This window comes from Xenia sp. Carnegie-2017, unplaced genomic scaffold, assembly GCF_021976095.1.
Source record: "Xenia sp. Carnegie-2017 unplaced genomic scaffold, XeniaSp_v1 HiC_scaffold_14, whole genome shotgun sequence".
NCBI classification, from domain to species: Eukaryota; Metazoa; Cnidaria; class Anthozoa; order Malacalcyonacea; family Xeniidae; genus Xenia; species Xenia sp. Carnegie-2017.
The window spans coordinates 6,522,088-6,543,594 of NW_025813447.1; the positions used below are offsets into that span (position 1 = coordinate 6,522,088).

The 21,507-nt window shown below is 37.4% G+C and overlaps 4 protein-coding genes across 5 annotated transcripts; all 4 read right to left on the reverse strand.

Annotated features, from left to right (window-relative positions):
- Window positions 1–570: 570 nt before the first annotated feature.
- On the reverse strand, window positions 571–4,045 carry LOC124435052. 2 transcript variants are annotated; one of them, XR_006944978.1, is made up of 7 exons: window positions 3,218–4,045; window positions 3,077–3,138; window positions 2,600–2,987; window positions 2,349–2,523; window positions 2,000–2,128; window positions 1,213–1,399; window positions 571–1,125 (listed from the first exon to the last, which is right to left on the reverse strand). XR_006944978.1 is itself a non-coding variant. In XM_046985002.1 (7 exons), the coding sequence occupies exons 3-7, from the start codon at window positions 2,627–2,629 to the stop codon at window positions 951–953; spliced, it is 696 nt and encodes a 231-aa protein (XP_046840958.1). In that variant the 5' UTR covers window positions 2,630–2,670; window positions 3,016–3,138; window positions 3,218–4,045; the 3' UTR covers window positions 571–950. The 2 variants fall into 2 exon arrangements, 1 of the variants encoding a protein (XP_046840958.1); XM_046985002.1 differs by having other exon boundaries at window positions 2,600–2,670; window positions 3,016–3,138.
- Window positions 4,046–5,136: 1,091 nt separating this feature from the next.
- Window positions 5,137–7,477, reverse strand: LOC124433832. The gene is made up of 2 exons (XM_046983630.1): window positions 7,034–7,477; window positions 5,137–5,623 (listed from the first exon to the last, which is right to left on the reverse strand). The coding sequence occupies exons 1-2, from the start codon at window positions 7,143–7,145 to the stop codon at window positions 5,196–5,198; spliced, it is 540 nt and encodes a 179-aa protein (XP_046839586.1). The 5' UTR covers window positions 7,146–7,477; the 3' UTR covers window positions 5,137–5,195.
- Window positions 7,478–7,757: 280 nt separating this feature from the next.
- On the reverse strand, window positions 7,758–8,871 carry LOC124433833. Its single transcript, XM_046983631.1, has 4 exons — window positions 8,645–8,871; window positions 8,283–8,445; window positions 8,209–8,240; window positions 7,758–7,991 (listed from the first exon to the last, which is right to left on the reverse strand). The coding sequence occupies exons 1-4, from the start codon at window positions 8,724–8,726 to the stop codon at window positions 7,765–7,767; spliced, it is 504 nt and encodes a 167-aa protein (XP_046839587.1). The 5' UTR covers window positions 8,727–8,871; the 3' UTR covers window positions 7,758–7,764.
- A 2,780-nt stretch (window positions 8,872–11,651) lies between these two features.
- LOC124435139 lies at window positions 11,652–20,617 on the reverse strand. Its single transcript, XM_046985087.1, has 2 exons — window positions 20,491–20,617; window positions 11,652–11,891 (listed from the first exon to the last, which is right to left on the reverse strand). Exons 1-2 carry the CDS (start codon window positions 20,596–20,598, stop codon window positions 11,652–11,654), a joined length of 348 nt encoding a protein of 115 aa, XP_046841043.1. The 5' UTR covers window positions 20,599–20,617.
- Between the last annotated feature and the right edge of the window lie 890 nt (window positions 20,618–21,507).

A 21,507-nucleotide genomic window follows, 5' to 3' on the forward strand; every position in this document is an offset into this window, starting at 1 on the left:
CACCATTGACATGTAGAAGGTATTCTTTCAATTTTTTAATGTCCAGGAAACAGTTATTACTACATGGTCTCTTGATTCTGTTTGAAACTTAAACCTGTACCAGACACCTATTAATTAGACATTAGTTACATATAGTAATAGTTAAGGTTCTGTAGAAGTTTCGGAGGAACTAACAGCAAGTGATCACTAACTGGCATATATGTACATATTTTAATTGAACGTTTAATAAAACTTGATTTTTTAATACTAATGTTGTATGTTTTTATTCAATATAACTTGTTGAAAAAACTAGGAATTGTGATGAAATTGTTCAAAGGAATGCTTGATTATTTTTAGAGATGAGACAATTCGATTAATCGATGATACCTAGCGGGGGGGAATGGGGGTGTGGGTGATTTTCGAATGAACATTAATAGTCAAAACAGGTTAATCGAAATGCAATAAAATGATAAAATAAAACATAACTTAACATAAAAATAAAATAAGAATAAAGTGATAAAATAATATTTTAAAGAAATGAAGTTTGAATGAACCACGCAATTCAATACTAGTAAAAATGACTATTATTCGTTTGTTGTAGATAATCGACCATGCATATATAATTGCTCATCTCCAATTACAGATGCGTAAATAAAAAGGGAATGAATTAGCTTTCCGTCTTACGAACGACTGGTAAAAGAGGTTTTTTACCAGTCTTATAGCATCTAACAGTATATTTGTTTCTGTGCTTTACCATTCTATGTAAATAAAACAAATGATGCACTTTGGGCATAGCACACAGAATCTTCTTAAACCTGGAAAGCCAGACGAAAGTCTGTTCAGCAGCCATTGTATTTCCATTTGGGATTTCAGTTTTTAAAGGCAAAGGATTGTATTTCTCCAGGCATTTCTCGTCTTTGTGATTTTTGATATGAAGGCTATCAATTATTTTACGAATTGACAGCCATGCTTTATCCCATGGTTGAGACCATGGCAAAACCTTTTTTCGCTGCTTGTAAGCCATCTAGGTGGCACATGTTGTCATATGAAAAAAAAACGGAACTCGAATTCATTGGGTTGATTTCCTTTAACATAATGCGCAGCCAAGAAAGAGTTATCAAAAACACTTGAGAAGGGCTTTCAGATCTGAAAAAAATTAATTGTTATGTAAATGTATAATAAATACAAAGTTTTTCTGAAGATGCGCTTTTGTCAAGCATTCTCTGTGCTTACCTATAAAGAGGACTCCATTTATCGATTATTCCTCCTCCTCTAACTATAAACAAATGCCCTCTTGACCACTTTTGAAGTCTTTGTTTTCCCCCAGTTTCCTTATTGCATTTTGTTTTTGTTGGTTCAACACAATCTCTTAAAATAGCTTTAATTGCATCTGGCTCATTATTAACGAACTCAGCATTGCCTATATGGTACAAATTAGCGTTAGCACTAGTTATCAATTGTGTTTAGAAACGACAAACAATACACAGCTTTGTTGTTCCATGCATTGTTCAAAAAGAATAAAACACCTACACAAGGCTTTCTAAGTTCTAACCGACAAGAAATTTGTCAAGAGATTTGGTTTTCATTTACAAAAGAATGACTTTGAGGCTTGAGACATTTGACGCTACACTTTTATAAACATTGAAAGTGCGAGAAGGCAAAGAAAAAGCACGCAAAATCAAAATAATCCAAAGTAACAATTTCCCCACCATCACGCGTGCATGTATAACTATAATCCAAATGCTGTCATAAAAAGTTATTTTTCTATCTTAAAAAAATAATAAGTTATTAATTATCGGTACCAATGTATTGAAATTTCATCATATATATAATATGGATGAGGTTAAAAAAATTCAAATTCATGCCGTCATTCACAAACCTGCTTTATAACACACTGTCATTAACGACCACTTTTACGTTAGTAGGAAAACTTAGGTTTCACATATATATATTACTATATTAGCTACAATGTAAAATTGTTTTTCATATTGCGAAGTAAAGAAATTTTAGACAAATATACCTTGTGACTCCACAACACTATTTCCTACTGGAAAAGTGTCGTCATCTTTATCAAGCTTTCCCAGTGTTTCGTCCATTTTTGACACGTCATTGTTAGAAAGCAGACCTGTGTCGTCAATCAATTCTTCACCTATAAAATGGAGTAATTCTTTGTAGTAATTTTCTGTCAGCTCTGTAATACACATATCATTGAGATAAATTTAGAGAAAGGGGTACCAATTTCCCTGCAAAATACTATATACCAAAGCAAGAGCAGTTGTGATTAAGTGTAAAAGCTCTGTTAATATATCTCGAATTGATCATAAAAAATCGGACTTTATTCTCAAGCATGACAATTTTGGAGTACATACCTATGTTACTTGGCTTCACACCACAATATCTTAAAAATCCACGCACACTAGTGGGTACATTAGGGAAGTTTTTTTCCAAATATTGCACATGCTGTTCGCAGAATGCCTTTCCATGCTGAGGCGACTCAGTGCATACATTGGGATAGTTCAGCAATGGAATACCTTTTACAAAATTCTGAAAACAATTTCATATAATATTATTAAGTTACGAAAAGCAAAGGAGTAATGTTATATCAAACTAAGATAAGTACCTTTCTACGCATCATGCAATGAGGAAACATTAATTTCCATATTCCATCGGCAACCCATAGCCTTCCACATCCTATAAGTTTGATTACGAAAATATCTTAGCCTGATGAGAATCACAGCTATTTTCCAATAGAATACATTTATAGCTTTTAAATTAATTTTAAAATACAATTGCATCTAACTTACCACGCTCTTTGCAAGAATCAGAACAATCGTCTGATGTATGCTCGTACAAACTTCTCGCCCTAATTTTGTCTATTTGTTCTAGAACCCTAGAAGAGTCCCCATCTTCTTTAAGCAAACCAAATAAGTCCAGTTGCCCCAATTCCCTCCACTCATTCTCCATCTCCCCGACCCAAAATGAAGCAGCAACTTGTTTCTCTCCAAAATCTTTATATAAAACGCAAATAATGCTTACCATCAAAAACTGTAACAACGTGATAACACTAATACAGATCTACAACATATCGTTCTCTTACTGCCATTGTATACTTCATTAAACGCTTCAGAAAAACCGTTAAATGATACCCACGAATGACAACTATAGAAAACATGTTTCATTTGTAAAATCTACTTGCTATTTTAACATTCATTAATCAAGTGATTATATTGTAACTTACGCGAGTGACAGCTGCCACTGAAGCAAAGTTGAATCAACAAAACAGACATCCGTAGCCTCGATCATTTTTCTTTGTTCGGGATATAACATCCAGCCATCTTTCCCATTACCGTACTTGGAATATCCATAAAGCAAATTACAGCGATTGCATCTAAGCGAAACTTTCACTCCATCGGTAGTTCCAGAAAGATCGTGTACCTGAACTTTTACTGGCTTATTGTAGCTCACAAGATCATGGTTGCACTTAATACATTTGGAGCATGGAGGTGTAAATACATGCAACTTCATATCGGTTGTACTAGGAACTTTTAATTTAGAAGCGGACTGTAAAAGAACATTTCCATCTTCTTCTTCTAAATTGGGACATACCAAAGCCAACACTTCTTTATGTACATTCACGGGGAGTACAAGCAAGGAAGACGCAACATTGGCAATAGAGCACACAAGTGACAACCCATATTTCAAAACAAGAACAAACAGAATTACATCAACATTTAGATCATTGCAGACTTTCAAATTAATAGATTGGATATCACTTAATATCCTCGACCCCACATATTCTTGATGTAGTTCCTCGTTGACATCTTTTCGCAAATCGTCAACCGATTGACAATTGTTACGCCTGCGCTTCGACATATTTTCAGCTTTTCCTACTCAGAAATGATTTCGGCTTTCCCCAGTGATCCAGTGAGAAATGACCTTTGGCTTTTCCCAATCAGAAGTCATGGGAAATACTATTATTATGCATATTATGCAATCTCGATTGCAATTGGCTAAGAACCTACCTACACTGCTATAGGTGACATATCATATATTTGTTCATGAAAAATTGAAAATAATAAAGTATAATGACAGACTCTTGCTCGATATTTGCAAGCGTTTTGCAAACTTTTTTCGCTCGAATTATTGAGTATTAAGACGTAAAAATAAACGGAATGGGTTAAATTGTCAGTGAGGAGAGTTTTCCTCGAATATTTTCGGGAGAAAGATGAATGCGACACTGCGGACATTACGTCATTCGAGTGTGATAGTGTGATGTTGTGTGATGTATCACAATATTGCTAGCCAAAGTAGCAAAAAATATATCGCGCATCAGATGCAGAGACAAGTCCATTGGTGAATATATATTCTTTAGAAAGTCAAAACCAATAGTGCTTTTCTAATTTAAAATTAAGCAGCTTCAATTTATTTTGCTTGCTGCTGCTCGCTGTGACTACCCCTAGATCCGCTACTGTTTTGCAGCACAAACGATTGATGCCGGAGTTTGCCGGAGAAGAAAAAAATCTGGCTCTAGAAGGCAAAAATAGCCGGAGCTCCGGCCTACCTCCGGTGCACAGCACTAGCTGGCAGGTAGATTTATCACAAGACAGGTTGACAATAGTTTGCTGGTGTTGTCTAAAAGCACTCCCTTGACCAAGTCTTCATGCCAGCAAAACGTAAACAAGGCAAGTCATCAATCTATTAAACGCTTGGAAATGCATTATAAATGAGGAGGGAAGGAAAAAACTCAAATGGAAGTTTTTTATCAAAATTTCCTTGTAGCATCCACGTTTTTTTTGACAACATGTTCCAGACCCTTTTCCGCAACCGGTAATTTAATAGAACTCAAAGGGCCCGTCTCATATGAACAGGCCTTAAAAGGTAGAAAAAAGAAGTGATCTCTTCATTTATCTCCCTCTTTAGTAAATTAATAAATCACCAGGAAGTTGATAAAATCATCTAAATGAATTTATAACAAACTAATTAAGCTCTATTCATTGATACCAGCGTTAATAAATTTGAGTTTACTAATGTAAAAAATCTTTTTAAATTCAAGCAAGTGTTGAGTATAATAGTATTCATTGGCAATTTTTCTAAAAATTTATGTCCCCCCCCTCCTCGTATAAGCCTCATCCTCAAATTATCTCCCACTTTATGGGAAGTAAAAAAATCCAGGGAGCTAAATAGAGGAAAAACGGTATGAATAAATGTGCAATAACTTACCTGGCTGCTTCACCATGCATTAAATCAAAAGTAGATTCGTGATCGCGATTTTTTAGAGCCCTTATCTCAGCTTTGAGCTCGCTGCTCTGTCTGGCAAACATACCTACGTCTTTTTCCAAAGCACGTATCTTTTTCACGGCGATGTCAAGATGCATCGTCTTTTCTCTATCGGCGTTCAGCAACTCCAACTCCCTTTCTTGAAACGATTTGTTAGTTTTCTCGAGCTCTCCGATTGCACGGCGATTACGTTCCACATCGCTTTCCAAAGCGTTGATTTTCGCGCGCAGTATTTCAATCTCACTGGTTTTATCTACAGCGACGATCGTAGTTGCAGGATTGCCGTCTGTGTTATCAAGCGAAGTCTTAAGTTCTTCGTGTTCATCTTGTAGATCACGGAACTCAAACTTTATATCTTGTAATTCGTCTAAAAATTAGTCACATCATTAACAGAGTTTATCGCCCGCATAACAAATGAACGAGTTTCGTGAAAGCCTTTCATGAAGTTCATTTAATCTCGTTTATAAGTCTTCGTTTGAAACATGCGTAACATCTAGTGATGGAGCTAGTGTAAGTTACATTAAATTATAGTTGGTCAATTTTGAATTGGACAAACCTTCTGAACAAAACAAATGGTTATGAGTTTTTAAAGATTATGAATAAAAACAATAAAACGCGTGCGGCGATTGGTCTATAGCTGTGTTTACACTTTTCATTAGCCTGTGCAAACCGATTTGAGCTCAACCATCAAATCAATCAAGCAAAGAGAATTTCCAAATAGACCATGAATACATGTTAGACGAAATATTAAACATTTCTTTTAAATATTTTAATCTTGCATTATTGCTATTTCATAAAAGACACGAAAGAAAATTTTCGTGTTTGCACTGGCTTATGCTAACCTCGGAGACATTGTGAGAACTCTCGAGTAGGTGCAACCTTGCGCTGATCTGCTCTGGTGTTCTCCCAAAGGTCGCCTCGGTTTGAATGAGCCTGTGCAAACCTAGTAAACACATTTTATTTCTTAAATAAAATTTTACAAATTAAACAGCCTCTAACGTATTTGGAAATGGAAATACATTGTAATTTATTTCGAAAACTGGCAACACCAATATTTTTATGAGTTTCTCGTTGCATCATTTGTACCATCAGTAAAAGGAAACGAAAAACCCTTGTGAACGAAATAATTATTGCACCGCAAGTAGCAAAATTTCAAAACACGTGTATCTATGTCTGAACAGACAATGTTTAAGTGTAATCTATTTGTTTTACGCAAAATCGAAGGAATTCAGGCAAACAGTTGTATTTGTTTCTTTCTTTCGACGTTGGCAAACCGTTTTTTTCATTTTCTTTTTGTTCAAATACGTCAACCGCCTCAAGTATGTTTATTTTCAAGAACTTCATTTGTCCAGGGATAAATTCTCGTATAATTATTCGTATAATAATATACTTTGAGATATTTCTCGACTGTGATTGGATGATGGCAGTGCAGTTTATCTGCAATAGCACTGTTAAAATTTGTAATTGCACTGCTGAAAATCTCTAATTGCACTGTGAGTACTGTTTCCTGTTTGGCTGAAGAGCTGTGAAAGCCAAACATACTTCTTTTTGATTAAAAAGACATGGTGCAAATTGTAAGTAAACAAGGCTTTCCACATTGCAATCGTTTGAAATTCAAGAATTGCAAAAGAATGCAAAGAATAAAAACAAAACAGCAAGTACTGTTTTTTTTGGTGAACATTCCGTGCCTCTTTAGTAGATAAAATAAAATTAATGCTTAAACTCTTGACGTTGTCCTCTACAATATGCTGAAACACAATATGTTTTTGGATTATACCTTCGCATTCTCTTAAACACATATTTAGTTTGTAATTTTCTTTCTTCAGTTTGGAAATTATCTTACACTGTTTGACTGTTACATGATAGCAACTACTATTATGTAATATCATTTTTATATCATATTATAATTTCATATATAATTAATTAGAACGTTATCTAGAAGCTTGCTTGCATGCGCTAGAAGCTTGCTTACATGCGTAAACACTTTAGAACCGCAACCGCATCTGTTGTTATTGTGGTTAACTATATCTTGCTGTAACATACTGTATTGCGTATGGGATGTAGGTCACAAAACCACAATACTTCCCATTAGATATTATATATATATGAGTAGTTTAGACCACTGAGTACAACCTACGAGGACAACCTACGAGCACAAGCTACGAGGACAAACTTAGGAGGCATAGCCTACCGAAGTAGGTTGACAAGATACAATCTACCAGACAACTATCTTGGCTTCTGTGCCATAACTATCTTTTGGCTTCTGTGCCTTTAATCTATTGGAAAACTATTGTGAGTCATTGTTGGACTCACGAACGCTCAAGAATAAAGACTCGCGGTTGTACTCAGACAGAGGAGATAAGTTTTGCTCATACTTATTGATATAATTATTAAGACACTTATCTACTTTTTATATTTACGCGTTGATTAATAAGTTGTTTGAGAAATATAACTGGTTCACACTATCTTTGTTGCGTGTGGAAATAGAACCAAAATTAATAGTTATTCTTACGGGACCACGCACGTAACATTGACAACTTCATTATTCAGCTCGGCGATTCTTGCATTTCCTTCATCGATTTGCAGACGGTATTTTTCTTCAAGCTCTTCCTCCCTATCTCGTTGCAGTTGAAGACATTTCGCCACCGAGTCGTCAAAAGCAGTGGCAGATTTTTTTAACTGCATTTTAAGTTCTTTGGTCTCGTCTTCAAAATCTGCGCATTTCATCTTCAAATCTTGAATCACGTCTGCATGATGAACACAAAATTAATCGAATTAATTTTTTTTAGACTCAAGAACGTTCAGTAATTTACGTTTCTAGTTACGTAATTCGAATGCTTTGATGACGTAATTCTAACGCTTGAAGGACTGTATTTTGACTAATGACATAAATAACCACTGATGGAGCTTCAAACATATGAAAGTTGGGAAAAAATAAAAACAGAGACTTACCTTCGAATTCCTTTAAACCAGTGTTCAGTTTTTGATTTTCGTTGTTCAGTTTTACATTTTCGTTGTTCAGTTTTAGATTTTCGCAGTTCAGTTTTTCATTTTCTCGGCGTTTCTGTTCAAGTAGAGCAATCTCTTTTGTCAATTTCTCTACACTGGCACGCAAATGTGCATTTTCACATATCACTTTTTCATAGTCGACGACATCAGATAACGAAAGACGACGTTTTTCATCATTGACTAAAGTTCAAAGAAACATAAAAGGACGTTTGATCTTTGACGCTTGAAGAAAGTCAATGCAGTTGACTTATTAGATGAAAAACTATGCAAAATGTAAAATTCACATGGACTTCGCTGTGCGCATGCCTTATTATGTTGTTACCCCAAGGAAAATGATAAGTACGTTGCACATAAGATACTTTTACATAGCTTTCTCTACCATGCTTTTCCTTCAGGTTTCTAATGCCAATGAGATCCACCATATCATCATGATGTTCTGTGTCCAAAGAACTGTTTTTCATCTGTTCATCAGCTACCTAAAATATTCGGTTACGCATAACTATTGACTTTAATTAAACAAGTAACAGCGTTGCAAGTAGTTTTTAACTATAGCAATTAACATGACTAGAAAGGTTAGCACTATTTTCCACCCAGCAAACCGCCCTTTACTTTACACAATCGGAAATAAATTAAAGATGGCGGCTAGTGGGAAAGAACAAAAAGCAAAAAGGAAACCATGCATGCACTGGTGCTAGGTCGTTTTGAGATGGCGAGTAATTTTATATTTTTATAATACAGTTTTTAATATCAACATATGAAAATATTTACAGATAAATGTTGCAGTATAAATTTTCATGCAACCACCTTAAGTTATAAACTTATAATCCAGGCTGGAAAATACGTCGTTTTTCGACGATTGTGTAAAATATTACATAAAATATTATATTGTGTAAAATATTAGATTGTGTAAAATATTATATTGTGTAAAATATTATATTTCAAAGTAAAGGGCGGTTTGCTGGGTGGAAAATAGTGCTAACCGACTAGAAACTGGACTAGAAAGAACAAAAAGTCGGGAAATTGGGTGGTAAAATACCCGGATCGCCACCCAAAAAATATCAGCCCGCAAGCCCATGACTTATCGTGAATTTTAAAAGCAGTTACTCGAGTCACTAGAAGCACCTCGTTCTCATAGAAGCGATAACGGAAACTACTATCTCTAAGAAATCCATTCCTAGTCCAAGGTCCAGTAGTTTCCGTTATCGCTTCAATGCAATGTGTAGCCTTCCAACTGTTGCTTGTGTTTTCTTCCAAACTATCCGTGAGCTTTTTCAAAAAGTTCTTGAAAATATATATTTTATATGTTGTATAGAATATAAACTGCTTTGTATATCATTAATATTCATTCTACAACGAAGGTAACTAAAACTCGATTGTGATTGCCTATGAGAATACATATAATTCTCAATGTCTTGCCGTCAGCAAAAGATGTATGTAGGTGACGTAATTTTTTATGTGACAACTGTAAACCCAAAAAGTTAAATGGCGGAATCTTCCTAGACGTTTGAGAATCTTCCTAGACATTTGCCAAGGTTTACCGACGGATTTGGCTGAAATTTTTAAGGTTAAGGACGCAAAAACCCGAAAACAGCAACACGATCAGAAGTGTTTTTAACGATTTTTACGTGTGAGAACACAAAAGCAAACCATTAAAACCTCGTGAATAAATAGACAACCACGTCTAACTCATTACTTCTTTGCGCATGTAGATCGTCCAAGTTAGCAGAGTCCTGACAAGGACTATTGGTGTTGATGTTGACTGAAGTTTTGATAACCTTAACGGTAGTCATCTTCAGAATCAAGTCACTTATACGATACAAATACAGAAACGCTTTATATGGATAACATTTATCAAATTCGTGATATCGTGTTACATCGTGGCGAATTTTCTCACCTGCTTTCGCGATTGCCAGAGGTGTAACTAGAACGTTAAATGGGGGGTAAATATTCTTATAGTCAGTTTCGCCCGACTGATTTCTTTTGAAACTCAATTCAATTTCATCAGTAAAGAACAACGGATTTTATGAATATGCACCCCATCCCCACACACAATTAACGTTCTAGTTACGCCTCTGGCGATCGCTGCAGATCTGCGACAATGCAACTAAAAGTGTTTAAGCCTGGCCTCACTGGCGAGATAAGGATAAGCATAAATGTGTCCTCACTTTCAAACTGCAATAAGCACAATTATCAATAAAAATAACAAGAACAAAGAGTTTTGACAATCTTGTGCGTATGCAGCATGAATAAAGCATCGCCTCTAACTGGCCGATGTGATCTTCTTGCTCCTTCAAAACTTGCTTCAATTCAGTCATGGTTACTGTATCCATGTCGCAGCGACCTTTAAGGGTTGTGATCTCGCCTAGTTGAGAATTAAACGGCATAGTCATGTTTTGAACAACAACAGCTTCCCCAGGAAGGAAATCTTGAATTCTATGACAAAGAGCTCTCGATGAGCTAACATTGAAATAAAAAATTTACCGCTTTCACCGTTAATACGAGTAAATAATTACTTAAATAATAAAATTAGCCTTATGGCCCTCGTTAAAACTCACTTTGCATCTTTCAGCTGTAGCTGCATTTATGTTTCTCAAGTTCCGCAATTCGGTCACAACTTACTTTAAGTTCATCATTGAGCGATGTAATTCGTTCTTTGTTTATATCGTTTTCCCCATCGTTGATCATTTCAAGAAGCGCGTTCTTCTCGACAGTCAGTTCATCCAGGGAGCGTTCACGCTCGACGTAATTTTGTTTCATTTCATCCTCTGAATCAAATGAATTTGTTGATTTGTAAATGCCACTCTTTAATATGATAAGAATCGTACCCGGAGAGAACAATGTCCTAAATTGCGGATAGGGATAGGGGGATAGCGGTTGTACTCCACAGCAAATACACATTTAAATAAAACAAAGGAAAAAAAGAGTCTATCATCATATGCATTGCACGCGTAATCAGCAATTTTTTGAAGCACAAAATGTACTGGCAAGAGTATATTTGCGATTTGATTCTTCGTAATTCCTGTAGTCATGTAGCAATTAGTATAGGTAGTAGTAGTTTCGAGTTCGAAGGACGAGCGCTATTTTCAGTCTTTAAAAACTCAAAAGTGCATGTTTAGACGTAATTGCACGGGTAACTATACTACAACTTATAAATAATAACATACTTTAAGATATATTGGCTTTCAGTGGTTTTTAGCCAATCAGGTTACGGTATTTACAGGGCAATTATGCTTTTCCACAGTGCAATTACAAATAAACTGCATTACTATCAACCAATAACAGTCGAAAAATATCTCAAAGTATGCCAATCATTACATTTTTTGTAAAAGAGGAAAGGCGAAATTAAATTTCGACTTAAATTCAACGACATTCAAGTTTTGTACAAACTATGACATACAATCACGGCGGGTCATACCTTTTTGTTTAAAATAGGTTATTTGACCATTGGAATCAGCTATGATTAATTCATATTTTTTGATCAAGTCAGCATTTTCCGTTTCCAGTCGAGCAATAGCTTCGTCTTTTGCGAGTATTTCTATCTCCTTCTCGTCCAAAACGAACTGCTTTTGCTCCAATACGTCTTGATCAGCGATCAACGCATGTCTTAACTCCTCCACAAGCTTATCCTGAATAAACAAATATAGGCACGTCAGATGTATGTATCCACTCGTGTTTAGCAAGGTAAAAGCCGAGATCTAGACAATGTTCTTCCATCGTCTCCTTTTAGATGTTAATATACTCATTGGCCGTTTTTATGCTTAAAACTGTTAATAGACGTCTGGACAGATGATATTTAATGATCGTTCGGAATATATGCTCACAAATCTTTGGACGGAATAAAAACAAGATGTTTTCGCCTTCGATATGTATATTTCACTGACATTTGATTGACATGTTTTTCTTCTATTATGCATTTATAATTACTACTCTGATCTTTCTTACACTCCCCAGTGTTGACATAATAAAATGTTGTCAACAAACAAAACAAAAAAAACAAAACTATTTTTAGCTAAGAATGTACAGTTATTTAGAACTTGTTTGTATTCTGCAATCTTCGCAATTGTCCTGTTATTCCCGCGCTGCGTTGTGGTCGATCAGTTGGACGAAGGACTTGTTCTTTTTCGCCTTTCTTATCGTTCTCTACTCTTTCGTTAATGTCTTCTTCCTGATGAACCTCAATTGGAATAAGTTGCCTGATAGAACGTCGTAACAAGTGTGAATGACTAGAGTCTCCACGAAGGACTCTGACTTGTGCAGCTCGTGTAATTCCATCGTCACCTTGTAACAATTGTTCAACTTTCGCCACCTTCCAAAAGATACGTTTTGTTTGATCGTTGCGAATAATGACGATATCTCCCACTGCTATTTCGGGATTTTGATTACCTCTTGATTTTGAAGTGTATTGCTCTCGTAAGGCTAAAAGATACTCGTTTCTCCATTGAAGAGTAAAACGTTGCAGTAAATTTTTGTGATGTTTCGCCTTTCTCGTCAAAGATTGATAGGTGCTCTGAATTTCAAAGTGCTCACTGTTTGGCATGGTCGTTATTCGTCTTCCATACACCAAGTGCGACGGGCTTAGCGGAAGAGATACAGCTTCTTCATCATCGTACACGTAGGTTAGGGGTCGTGCATTTATTACGCCCTCGATTTCAATCACAATAGTATGCAACTCGTCGTAGGTTAGATTGGTTCTACCAACTACCTTTCGCAACGGACGTTTCACGCTTCGAATCAAACGTTCCCAGAAGCCTCCCACCAAGGGGCCTTTTCGACGATAAATTGCCATGTAATCTGATGGTTTGCAAGATAGCGTAACACTTCCTCAGAACGACATAACTTGCGAATTTCTAAGCATGCAGCTCGGAAAGTCTTAGCATTATCGGATATAAGAAGAGCTGGCAGTGCTCGTCGACTAGCGTATCTGCGGAACGCGCGGAGAAAGGCTGGAACGCTTAAGGAAGGAGTGAGCTCCAGATGAATGGCTCTAGTAGACGCACACGTAAACAATAGAATATACACCTTTGTTGGATTATTGACAAATTATTCCTTTCACAACTCTCTCGTACGAACAAAGGTCCGGCAAAGTCCAAACCTACGTTTGTGAAAGGGGGATCATCCGACACTCTGCTAACAGGAAGATCTGGAGGAGGCGTTCCCCCATAAGGAAGACCTTCGGCTTTACGACAAACGACACATTTCCTGACGATTTTCTTTACTGCTTCTCGACCACGGATTATCCAAAAATGCTCTCTAATGGTTGTTAGTGTATCACGAATACCGCTGTGCTTCACATTGTGGTGAACCTCGCATATTAATAACTCCACAAATCTTGATTCCTTTGGAAGCAATACAGGATTTTTGCTCTCCAGATTCAGCGATGAATTCTTCAGTCTCCCATGGCACCGCAGCACGTGATCACCGTCAAGAAATAGCCCAAATTGCTTAACATAAATGGGTATTGAAGAATTCACCTTCTTTGACAGTAGGAATAATATTTCCTTTTCAAAAGATAGTTGTTGAATAGACCTTATCCACAGCAGCTGCGCCTTCCTTATTTCGTCTGAGCTTAGTTCTTCTGAGGTTGTGAGTTTGTTTGTTGTTCGCTCGCACCGTGGCATCTTCTTTAACATGTTGATGAATCTCATTACATAAGCAGTTGTTCGAAGAAGTTGCTTCATGGAGCTATAACGACATTCGGATGCTCTTTCACAATTTCCCTCAGAACTTCGTCACTTTGTGAGAGGTTGCCAACTGGACGTTTTGGTCACTCTTCTTCGCCCCTTGCCAAGAATTTGGGTCCATTGAACCATAAGGAAGAATTCGAAAGTAGTTGCCCAGAAATACCTCGTGAGGGTAAATCTGCAGGATTAAGTGATCCACGACAAAAGTTCCAAGATTCCGTCAACGAAATACTTCGAATCTTGTTCACTCGATGCTGCACGAATGGTTTCCATGCTCGATCGTTTCGTATCCAGTGAAGTCCTGTCATCGAGTCAACCCAATAAAAAACTTCCAGACTCCACTTGAGTGCCTTTAACAAAGACTCTACTAACTTCGCTAGTACAGTCGTTGCCACCAGCTCTAAACGGGGAATCGTTTGCTTTTTCACTGGTGCCACCTTTGTCTTTGAAGCGATTAATTTCACGTCGATGGTACCATTCTCATAGACTGTTCTTACATAGACAACAGCACCAATTGCACTTTCAGATGCATCACTGAATCCATGAACTTGTGCAGTAAAGTATTTCGGTTGGAGTAGATAATAGCACCTCGGTACACGAACATCATTTAGAAACCTTAACTCTGACAATAAAACGTTCCACTGTTCACGCAGATTGCCATGCAGTTCACAGTCCCATCCCAGTCTATCCAAGCACATGATTTGAAACAGAATTTTGAGCCTTATCGTAAAGGGAGACAAGAATCCAAGGGGATCGAAGATTTTAGATGACCATTTCAACAACGATCGCTTTGTAACAGGTAATGAATTGGCGTACTCGATTATTTCAGTCAAATTGAATAGAAATGTGTCCTCCACCGTATCCCACACCATTCCTAGTACTTTGACTTGAGTGGGTTCCGTGAGCAGTGACTCTTTTGCAATTGTGAACTTTGTAAAGGACTGATCATCTTGAGTAACGCTTGACTTGTCACTAATCAAGCTCAAATTCTTTTTACCTTCTAACGCTTCGATAGACTTCACTACGTTACTGGAATTCGAGTTCCATTTTCGCAAGTTGAATCCACCCTTGGCCATCAACTGCTTTGTTCCCTTGTATATTTGCAAAGCGGTTTCATCGGTTTCAGCACCGGACACAAAATCATCGACATACAGAGAATTTTTCAAGTGTTCAACAGTTTCTGGCTCCTGCTTCTCGTGTGTCTTCAAATGATAGTTGATAGTAGCTCCTAGAATTGCTGGCGAAGGTCGTAGACCAAAAACCAATCGACAAAACCTTAGCTTTAATACTTCTGAATGAGGATCCCTAGCGTCCCTTAGCCACAAAAAACGAAGCATGTCTCTATCTTCTTTGTCAATTCCAATCATTAAGAATGCTTTCTCAATGTCAGCAACTAGCCCAATCTTGTTGTGTCGAAATTTGACGAGCAAATCAAAGATTTGTGGAATGAGGTTCGGCCCGGTCAGTAAGCAATCGTTTAGTGAAAAGTTACGCAAGTTCGTTGTAGCAGATCCATCATATACAACGCGTAGCTTCGTAGTAACCTTATCCTTTCGTATGACACAATGATGGGGAAGATAGTGAATTTTACCACGATCCTTATCAGATGCCGGAACCCATTTGACTATTCCTGCTGCCAATTGTTCAGTAATACCATTATTAAAATTCTTCAAGATTTTGTGGATCCTTTAGCAATTTTCGATGCAATGATCTCAATCTATTATGACAGAGTTCGTAATCGTCATCAATTTGCACATGATCATTTTTCCACGGCAGACCAACTTCGTAGCGTGTTCCAGCGAATTGAATATTTCGCACAAAATCTTGTTCCTCGGGTGAGTTCTCCGAGTCAAAGGAGTCAATGCCAACGTTCTCAGTTTCCCAAAAACGCTTCAATGATATTGTTAACTCAACCCTATCGGTTACGACAGTAGAATTATCAAGGCAGTCGGCTGCTAAAATGAGGCTGTTCAGAGTATGTCCGTCTGATTTTTGTGATGACCATCCAGACAAAAGCCATCCCAATTTGCTGCTCATCGCTGTTGGACCATTTTCTCCTCGTACGACATCACCTGTGACTACGTCCCAATAATGATCACCTCCTATCAAGATGTCCATTGAATCACAGCTACCATTGTTATCAGAAGAATCAAAGTCTGCAAGTTCTAAACCATGGAGATGTGGATATTCGTCTATATTTATCCTTGTAGGAAGTGGTGCACATATTGTTGGAAATGCGATTGCTATCTCTACTACCTCACCTCCACTCTTGTTTGCAATGCTCACCTTGAACACTTCGCAGCTTTCACGTTTACTCTTGCTTTGGCCAAAGGTATTTAATTGAAGTGTCTCCTTACCAATTGAATTTAACCATAACCGGCCTTGAAGTGACCTTCGAATGTAAGACCTTTGGCTTCCAGTGTCAAAGAGAATTCGTGCTGGAACCGATTTTGATCCATTTGATACGAGAGCTCTGGCCGTCTGCAAAAGAACACTTCCCTTGACAGTTCGTGTGACAGCTGTTGTGGTTGGAGAGTTTACACCTTCTGATACTTTCTGTGGATTGGTGTCATCAATTGCTTTCTCATTTTGGACACCCTGACTGTTGGTAGCAGGATTGCTGCAAATAGATTGGTGATGCCTCCCGGAACAATGTCGACATTTTCTTGTGACGATACACTTGCTTGCTTGGTGTCCCTTTTTCAGGCAAATAAAGCAACGGTTGGAGTCCCTTAGAATTTTAACTCGGGCTTCCCTTCCCTTTACATCTTCACAAGATGCTGAATAATGTGATCCTTGACAGTATACGCATTTTACCTTGAAGCTACAGGCACCGTCTTTATCATTTTTTGTCACTACAAATGTTCCAGCTGTCGATGGCTTGTTGGGCTTATCTTTGTTCTGGGGTTTTTCAATCGAACGCGATGACTCGCTCATTTCACGTGCCTCAACTTCAAACTTTATGGTTTTGAGCAACTCGTCAATTTGCCAAACATCACCAGTAGCTTTTCGTGCTACCTGCAATCTTATTTCACTCGGTAGTTTGGACATAATAATTGGTATTAGCAGACTGCCGTACTGGTTTGCAGATACCCCAAGCGAATCAAGTCCTCGCACTTGAACACTTATTTGATCGAAAACATATCTCAATTGCCCGGTACGATTTTCAGAACATGCAGATATTTGTAGGATTTGATCCATATGTGCGGAAATGACCTGTTGGGTTGGACCAAATCTATCTTGCAGAATCGCAATTGCTGCGTCATAATTTGCGGATGTTAAGGTAAGTCCCTTAATCGAACGAGCTGCACTACCCTCAAGTAATGAGAATAGGTAATTGAATTTGTTTACCTTAGACATACTCTCGTTGCTGTGAGTCGTAGCATAGTATAAGTCCCAAAAGGCGTTCCATTCTGTGATCTTTCCACTGAATTTTGGCAATTGAAGTTTGGGAAGCTTTGGCATCATTATCGCTGGTGTTGTTCTGATAGGGGCATTCAAAATCGTAGAATTCGTATTAATCACTTCATTCGTAATCGTATCAATAGCATTCGTGTTCGTATAGACCGTATTCGTGTTCGTATAGACCGTATTCGTGTTCGTATTAACCGCATTCGTGTTCGTGTTCACCGCATTTCGTGTTCGTATTAACAGCATCCGTGTTCGTGTTATTCTCATCGTTGCTTATCGTTGTGTTACTCGTGCGTGCTGTTTCTACCACTAAAGGAATCTGTTCGACTTGTGGTGTAGGAATTTGCCTTCTTTTTATAGTTTCTTGACAAATCTCCGGTTTTCTTGCTGCTTCGATTTTACGTCTAGTGCTTAGAATTCTATCCGAGACGGCGGCTGCTTCTTCAATTTCGTGTTCAATATCCGTTACATCGCATATCCCAATGATTTCGTCGTTTATTTCGTCTAAGATCTTCATCTTACTCTCGAGTTGTTCAGCGATGACATTACATCGTTCGATGTCTACTTCAGTGGTATCCAGAAGCTCGAGTGCTTCTTTTACAAGCCTTGTACACACGCCACGATAACCGCCTCGTTTGGCGCGAAGTCGTTCAATATTATCCTTCGACATTTCTTTGGTTTTCGAATGAAGCTGTTCTATAATACCGTCGTATACTTACTTACCGGCCCCACGTTGGGCGCCATTTAATGATCGTTCGGAATATATGCTCACAAATCTTTGTACGGAATAAAAACAAGATTTTTCGCCTTCGATATGTATATTTCACTGACATTTGATTGACATGTTTTTCTTCTATTATGCATTTATAATTACTACTCTGATCTTTCTTACATGATACGTCCAGTTATGTCAACTGTCAAGAATGAAGACGGTTTGACTCGTCTTGTGACCGTTTTTATCGTTCCGACAAGTTTAAGCCACGCACCAAAGAAATCCGTCTTACGTCGTCCGTCTTAAGACGCATGATATTAACTGTCTTAAGCATAAAAACGGCCATTGATTTCTCTCGTGTTGTATGCACTGTTGACCGGATGTTAGTAGTATTTCTGCAGCGTAAAGATGAGATCTCAATGTATTGTTCCTGTTGGAAAACTCCTCTCCGCTTTCCAGTTGCTGGTTCAATAACACTCTGGAGACTGTATCTTTCGACAATTTTATTGGACATACTCACAACTCTCACTCAAAAACTCTCTAATTATTTACATGTCTTTATACTGATTGCTTCGGGCAAAGTTCACAGCACTCCATTCATTAGGAACTAAGCTTGTGGGTCTTAAGGAAATTATGAGTACATACTACACCTACCGGGACATACACCTAAAATAGCTGCACGTAAATCTGTTCTTTTCAATGGTTTTAATTTACATATTTTTTTTCGATGTCATGCAATCTGAATAACCCCAACCGTATCTGTATTCAAAAAGAATTCCTTAACAGTTTCTCTTTCAAAAAGGTAGCCCCCAGTCTCCTAGATGTTGTTTGGTAAAAGAAGATCCTGATTCCCGGAACCTGCGTTTTGTTGTACAGGACCCTTCGACATCTTGGTCTTCTACGCATTTATATGCGCTGTGTCCAACCTTCATTACTCAGAGCAATTAATAAGCCCTTAATAACCGAGCGCGAGGTCTTTACGGAGAAATATCGGACCGAAGTTTTTCCGTACAGACCGAGCACGTAGGGCGAGGTTTGTACAAATAGACAGAGGTCCCATATTTCTCAGTTAAGACCGAAAAAGCGAGGTTATTAAAAGGTTTATTATATGGCATTATTTGACGTGAAATGAAGCTTGCTTTCTTTCTCGTCCTTGCTGCTTCATACCGGTTGGCTTTCACTTTTCTGATTTTCGTCCATAAAAAATAAATCGTTTCAAATTATATCGTCTGGATAGTAAAACTGTTTTCCAAGTGTTTTTCCTTCGAATCACATTCGTAAATGTTTCTTTGTTTCGTTTATTTTGCGTTTTGCAGTTTGCATTACGAAGTTTGTTTACATTTGACTGTAAAATTACGCGTTTTAGACAGTGCTCGATTACGGGAAAATAATGGACCGGCAAAAATGTTTCTGAGCCAATCAAAGCATGCATTTTTCCGGAAGTGACGCTTGCCATGTAATAATTGACCTTTTATTTCTTCATTTTTCTCTTTTTATCATCTGTTTCGCCGTAACGTGTGCACGAAGTGATCTGGTTTGCTGCGGGTACTTTAACATCGTACGGCAAATAACTAGACAGAATGTGAGCGTCATTACCAATATGCAATGTAAATATTCAAATCTCTTAAATTTGTGCATTTTCGCAACTCATAAAACATTATTTATTGTAAACTCAAACGAAATATTGATTGGACTAAGACTTTTTATCCACGTTAGAATGATATGAAATTTGAAGAATACAGAAACAAGCATGCAGCTGGTGTATGTTGGACGTTGAAAAAATGAGAAATCTAAGTGCCTGTATTGAAGAGGAATAAATGCAATTCAATCAATCTTTGACTAACAGAGTTATAGCAGTTTCAAAAGCAAAAGGAGGTCATACAAAATTTTAGAATGATGTCAACTTGTTCTAAATCATATAAATTTAGTGCAAATACGTATTGCATGCCTTTATATTGCTTTGGCAATGACAATGGGTTGAATACCAACCAAAGGTTGGACATTACTCACGACATACACAACGCAGACTTACAAACATTATGAAACGCTTCTGCACAGATATTGACATTCGACTAATTTTCACATCATTCAAAATCGAAAACCTATTCTCATTCAAAGACCCAATCCCTGATTCAATTAAATCTATGGTGGTATATGAATTCAATTGCGCAGGATGCAACACCAGCACAGAGGCCGTGCAAAGTCGTACTACTTGTAATACGACTGTTGAATTTAAATAGCTGAATTTTAATTAGGTAAATACGTTGTCAATTCGTCTTACTGAAGCAATAGAAATTGATGCAACAATGGTACTACCATCGTATTTTTATAAGTAAAACAAGTTAGGCACAAGAAAAAGACTCGTGGCAAAGAGCAATTGTGGAACACAACGGTTAACATGCAGCAACATGGGTCACAAACCTTTGCAACATCGTCAGTTCCAATCTGTTCTTTGAAATCGCCGAGTATCGCTTTGAATATTTCACTATCCCGTCGCTCGTTCCCAGCCTTATCACGCGCGCGGCACATTGGACATGAAACCTGTGTAAGTGACGGTGAATTGAAATGAAATAAGTAAATGACACGAAACAGATAGAAATGTGAAAATTATTACAATGATCTCAAAAACGTTTTGACGCCTCACAATTTTTGTGGTTGAGACCACGCGTCTCAGAGATGGATTCTGGATGATTTCGTAGAAAAGGTACTCTGGTTTGACAATACAGTTTTTTTACAAGTTAATTCGATGGTTCCCTTCATTTACGAGGAAATCAGACAGGCTAATAAGATAAACTGAACTAGTAAAACGGTGGAAAAAAGGTTCATTTAATGTAAACGACGAGGTTTTGAAAATAGACATGTTTCGACACGTCATGATGCCATCTTTAGTATGAGTGAAGAATTACATAACTAATACAAAGTTTATATAAATGTAAAACGATACAGTAACATAAATATATAAATATGGATAACTTATAACAATAATAAGGAAATGAGATAAATCAATGGGGAGCGTGTAACAAACTAAATATTGTGTTGAGTCTAAAAACTTGAACATTGAGGTCAAGGGTTAGTTTTGTTAATGTGGAGTGCTTCTTTGATTTTAAGGGAGAAAGAGGTGTCTGCAGTGTCGATGATATTGAAGCAGGAGGGTGAATAGTTGGTTTTACATGAATGAGATTTGAGAAGGTGCCATTTATCCACCAGAATCAGGGAACATACCACAACAGGCAAAAACTCTCATATCTACCGTTACCTTCCTAAATCTCCTTCATAAAACCAACTTTTAACCCTCTTGCTTCATAATTATCGACACCGCAGACACCTCATTCTCCCTTAAAATCAAAAAAGCACTCCACATTAACAAAACTAACCATGACCTCAATGTTCAAGTTTTTAGATTCATCACAATATTTAGTTTGTGACACGCTACCCATT

Bases quoted from the DNA above. Each gene is read 5' to 3' on its own strand.
- LOC124435052 (XM_046985002.1), bottom strand. From the start codon at position 2,629: ATGTTTCCTCATTGCATGATGCGTAGAAAG. The intron at 2,129-2,348 runs GTATGTACTCCA...TCCATTTTATAG, and splicing joins TGTGAAGCCAAGTAACATAG to GTGAAGAATTGATTGACGAC. The intron at 1,126-1,212 runs GTAAGCACAGAG...AATTTTTTTCAG, and splicing joins AAATGGAGTCCTCTTTATAG to ATCTGAAAGCCCTTCTCAAG.
- LOC124433832 (XM_046983630.1), bottom strand. From the start codon at position 7,145: ATGATATTACATAATAGTAGTTGCTATCATGTAACAGTCAAACAGTGT. The intron at 5,624-7,033 runs GTATAATCCAAA...ACTAATTTTTAG, and splicing joins GTGTTTAAGAGAATGCGAAG to ACGAATTACAAGATATAAAG.
- LOC124433833 (XM_046983631.1), bottom strand. From the start codon at position 8,726: ATGAAAAACAGTTCTTTGGACACAGAACATCATGATGATATGGTGGAT. The intron at 8,446-8,644 runs GTAGAGAAAGCT...TTTGAACTTTAG, and splicing joins AAACCTGAAGGAAAAGCATG to TCAATGATGAAAAACGTCGT. The intron at 8,241-8,282 runs AAAACTGAACAA...CAACGAAAATCA, and splicing joins AAACTGAACTGCGAAAATCT to AAAACTGAACACTGGTTTAA.
- LOC124435139 (XM_046985087.1), bottom strand. From the start codon at position 20,598: ATGTGCCGCGCGCGTGATAAGGCTGGGAACGAGCGACGGGATAGTGAA. The intron at 11,892-20,490 runs GTTTGTGACCCA...TTGTTTATTCAG, and splicing joins GAACTGACGATGTTGCAAAG to GATAAGCTTGTGGAGGAGTT.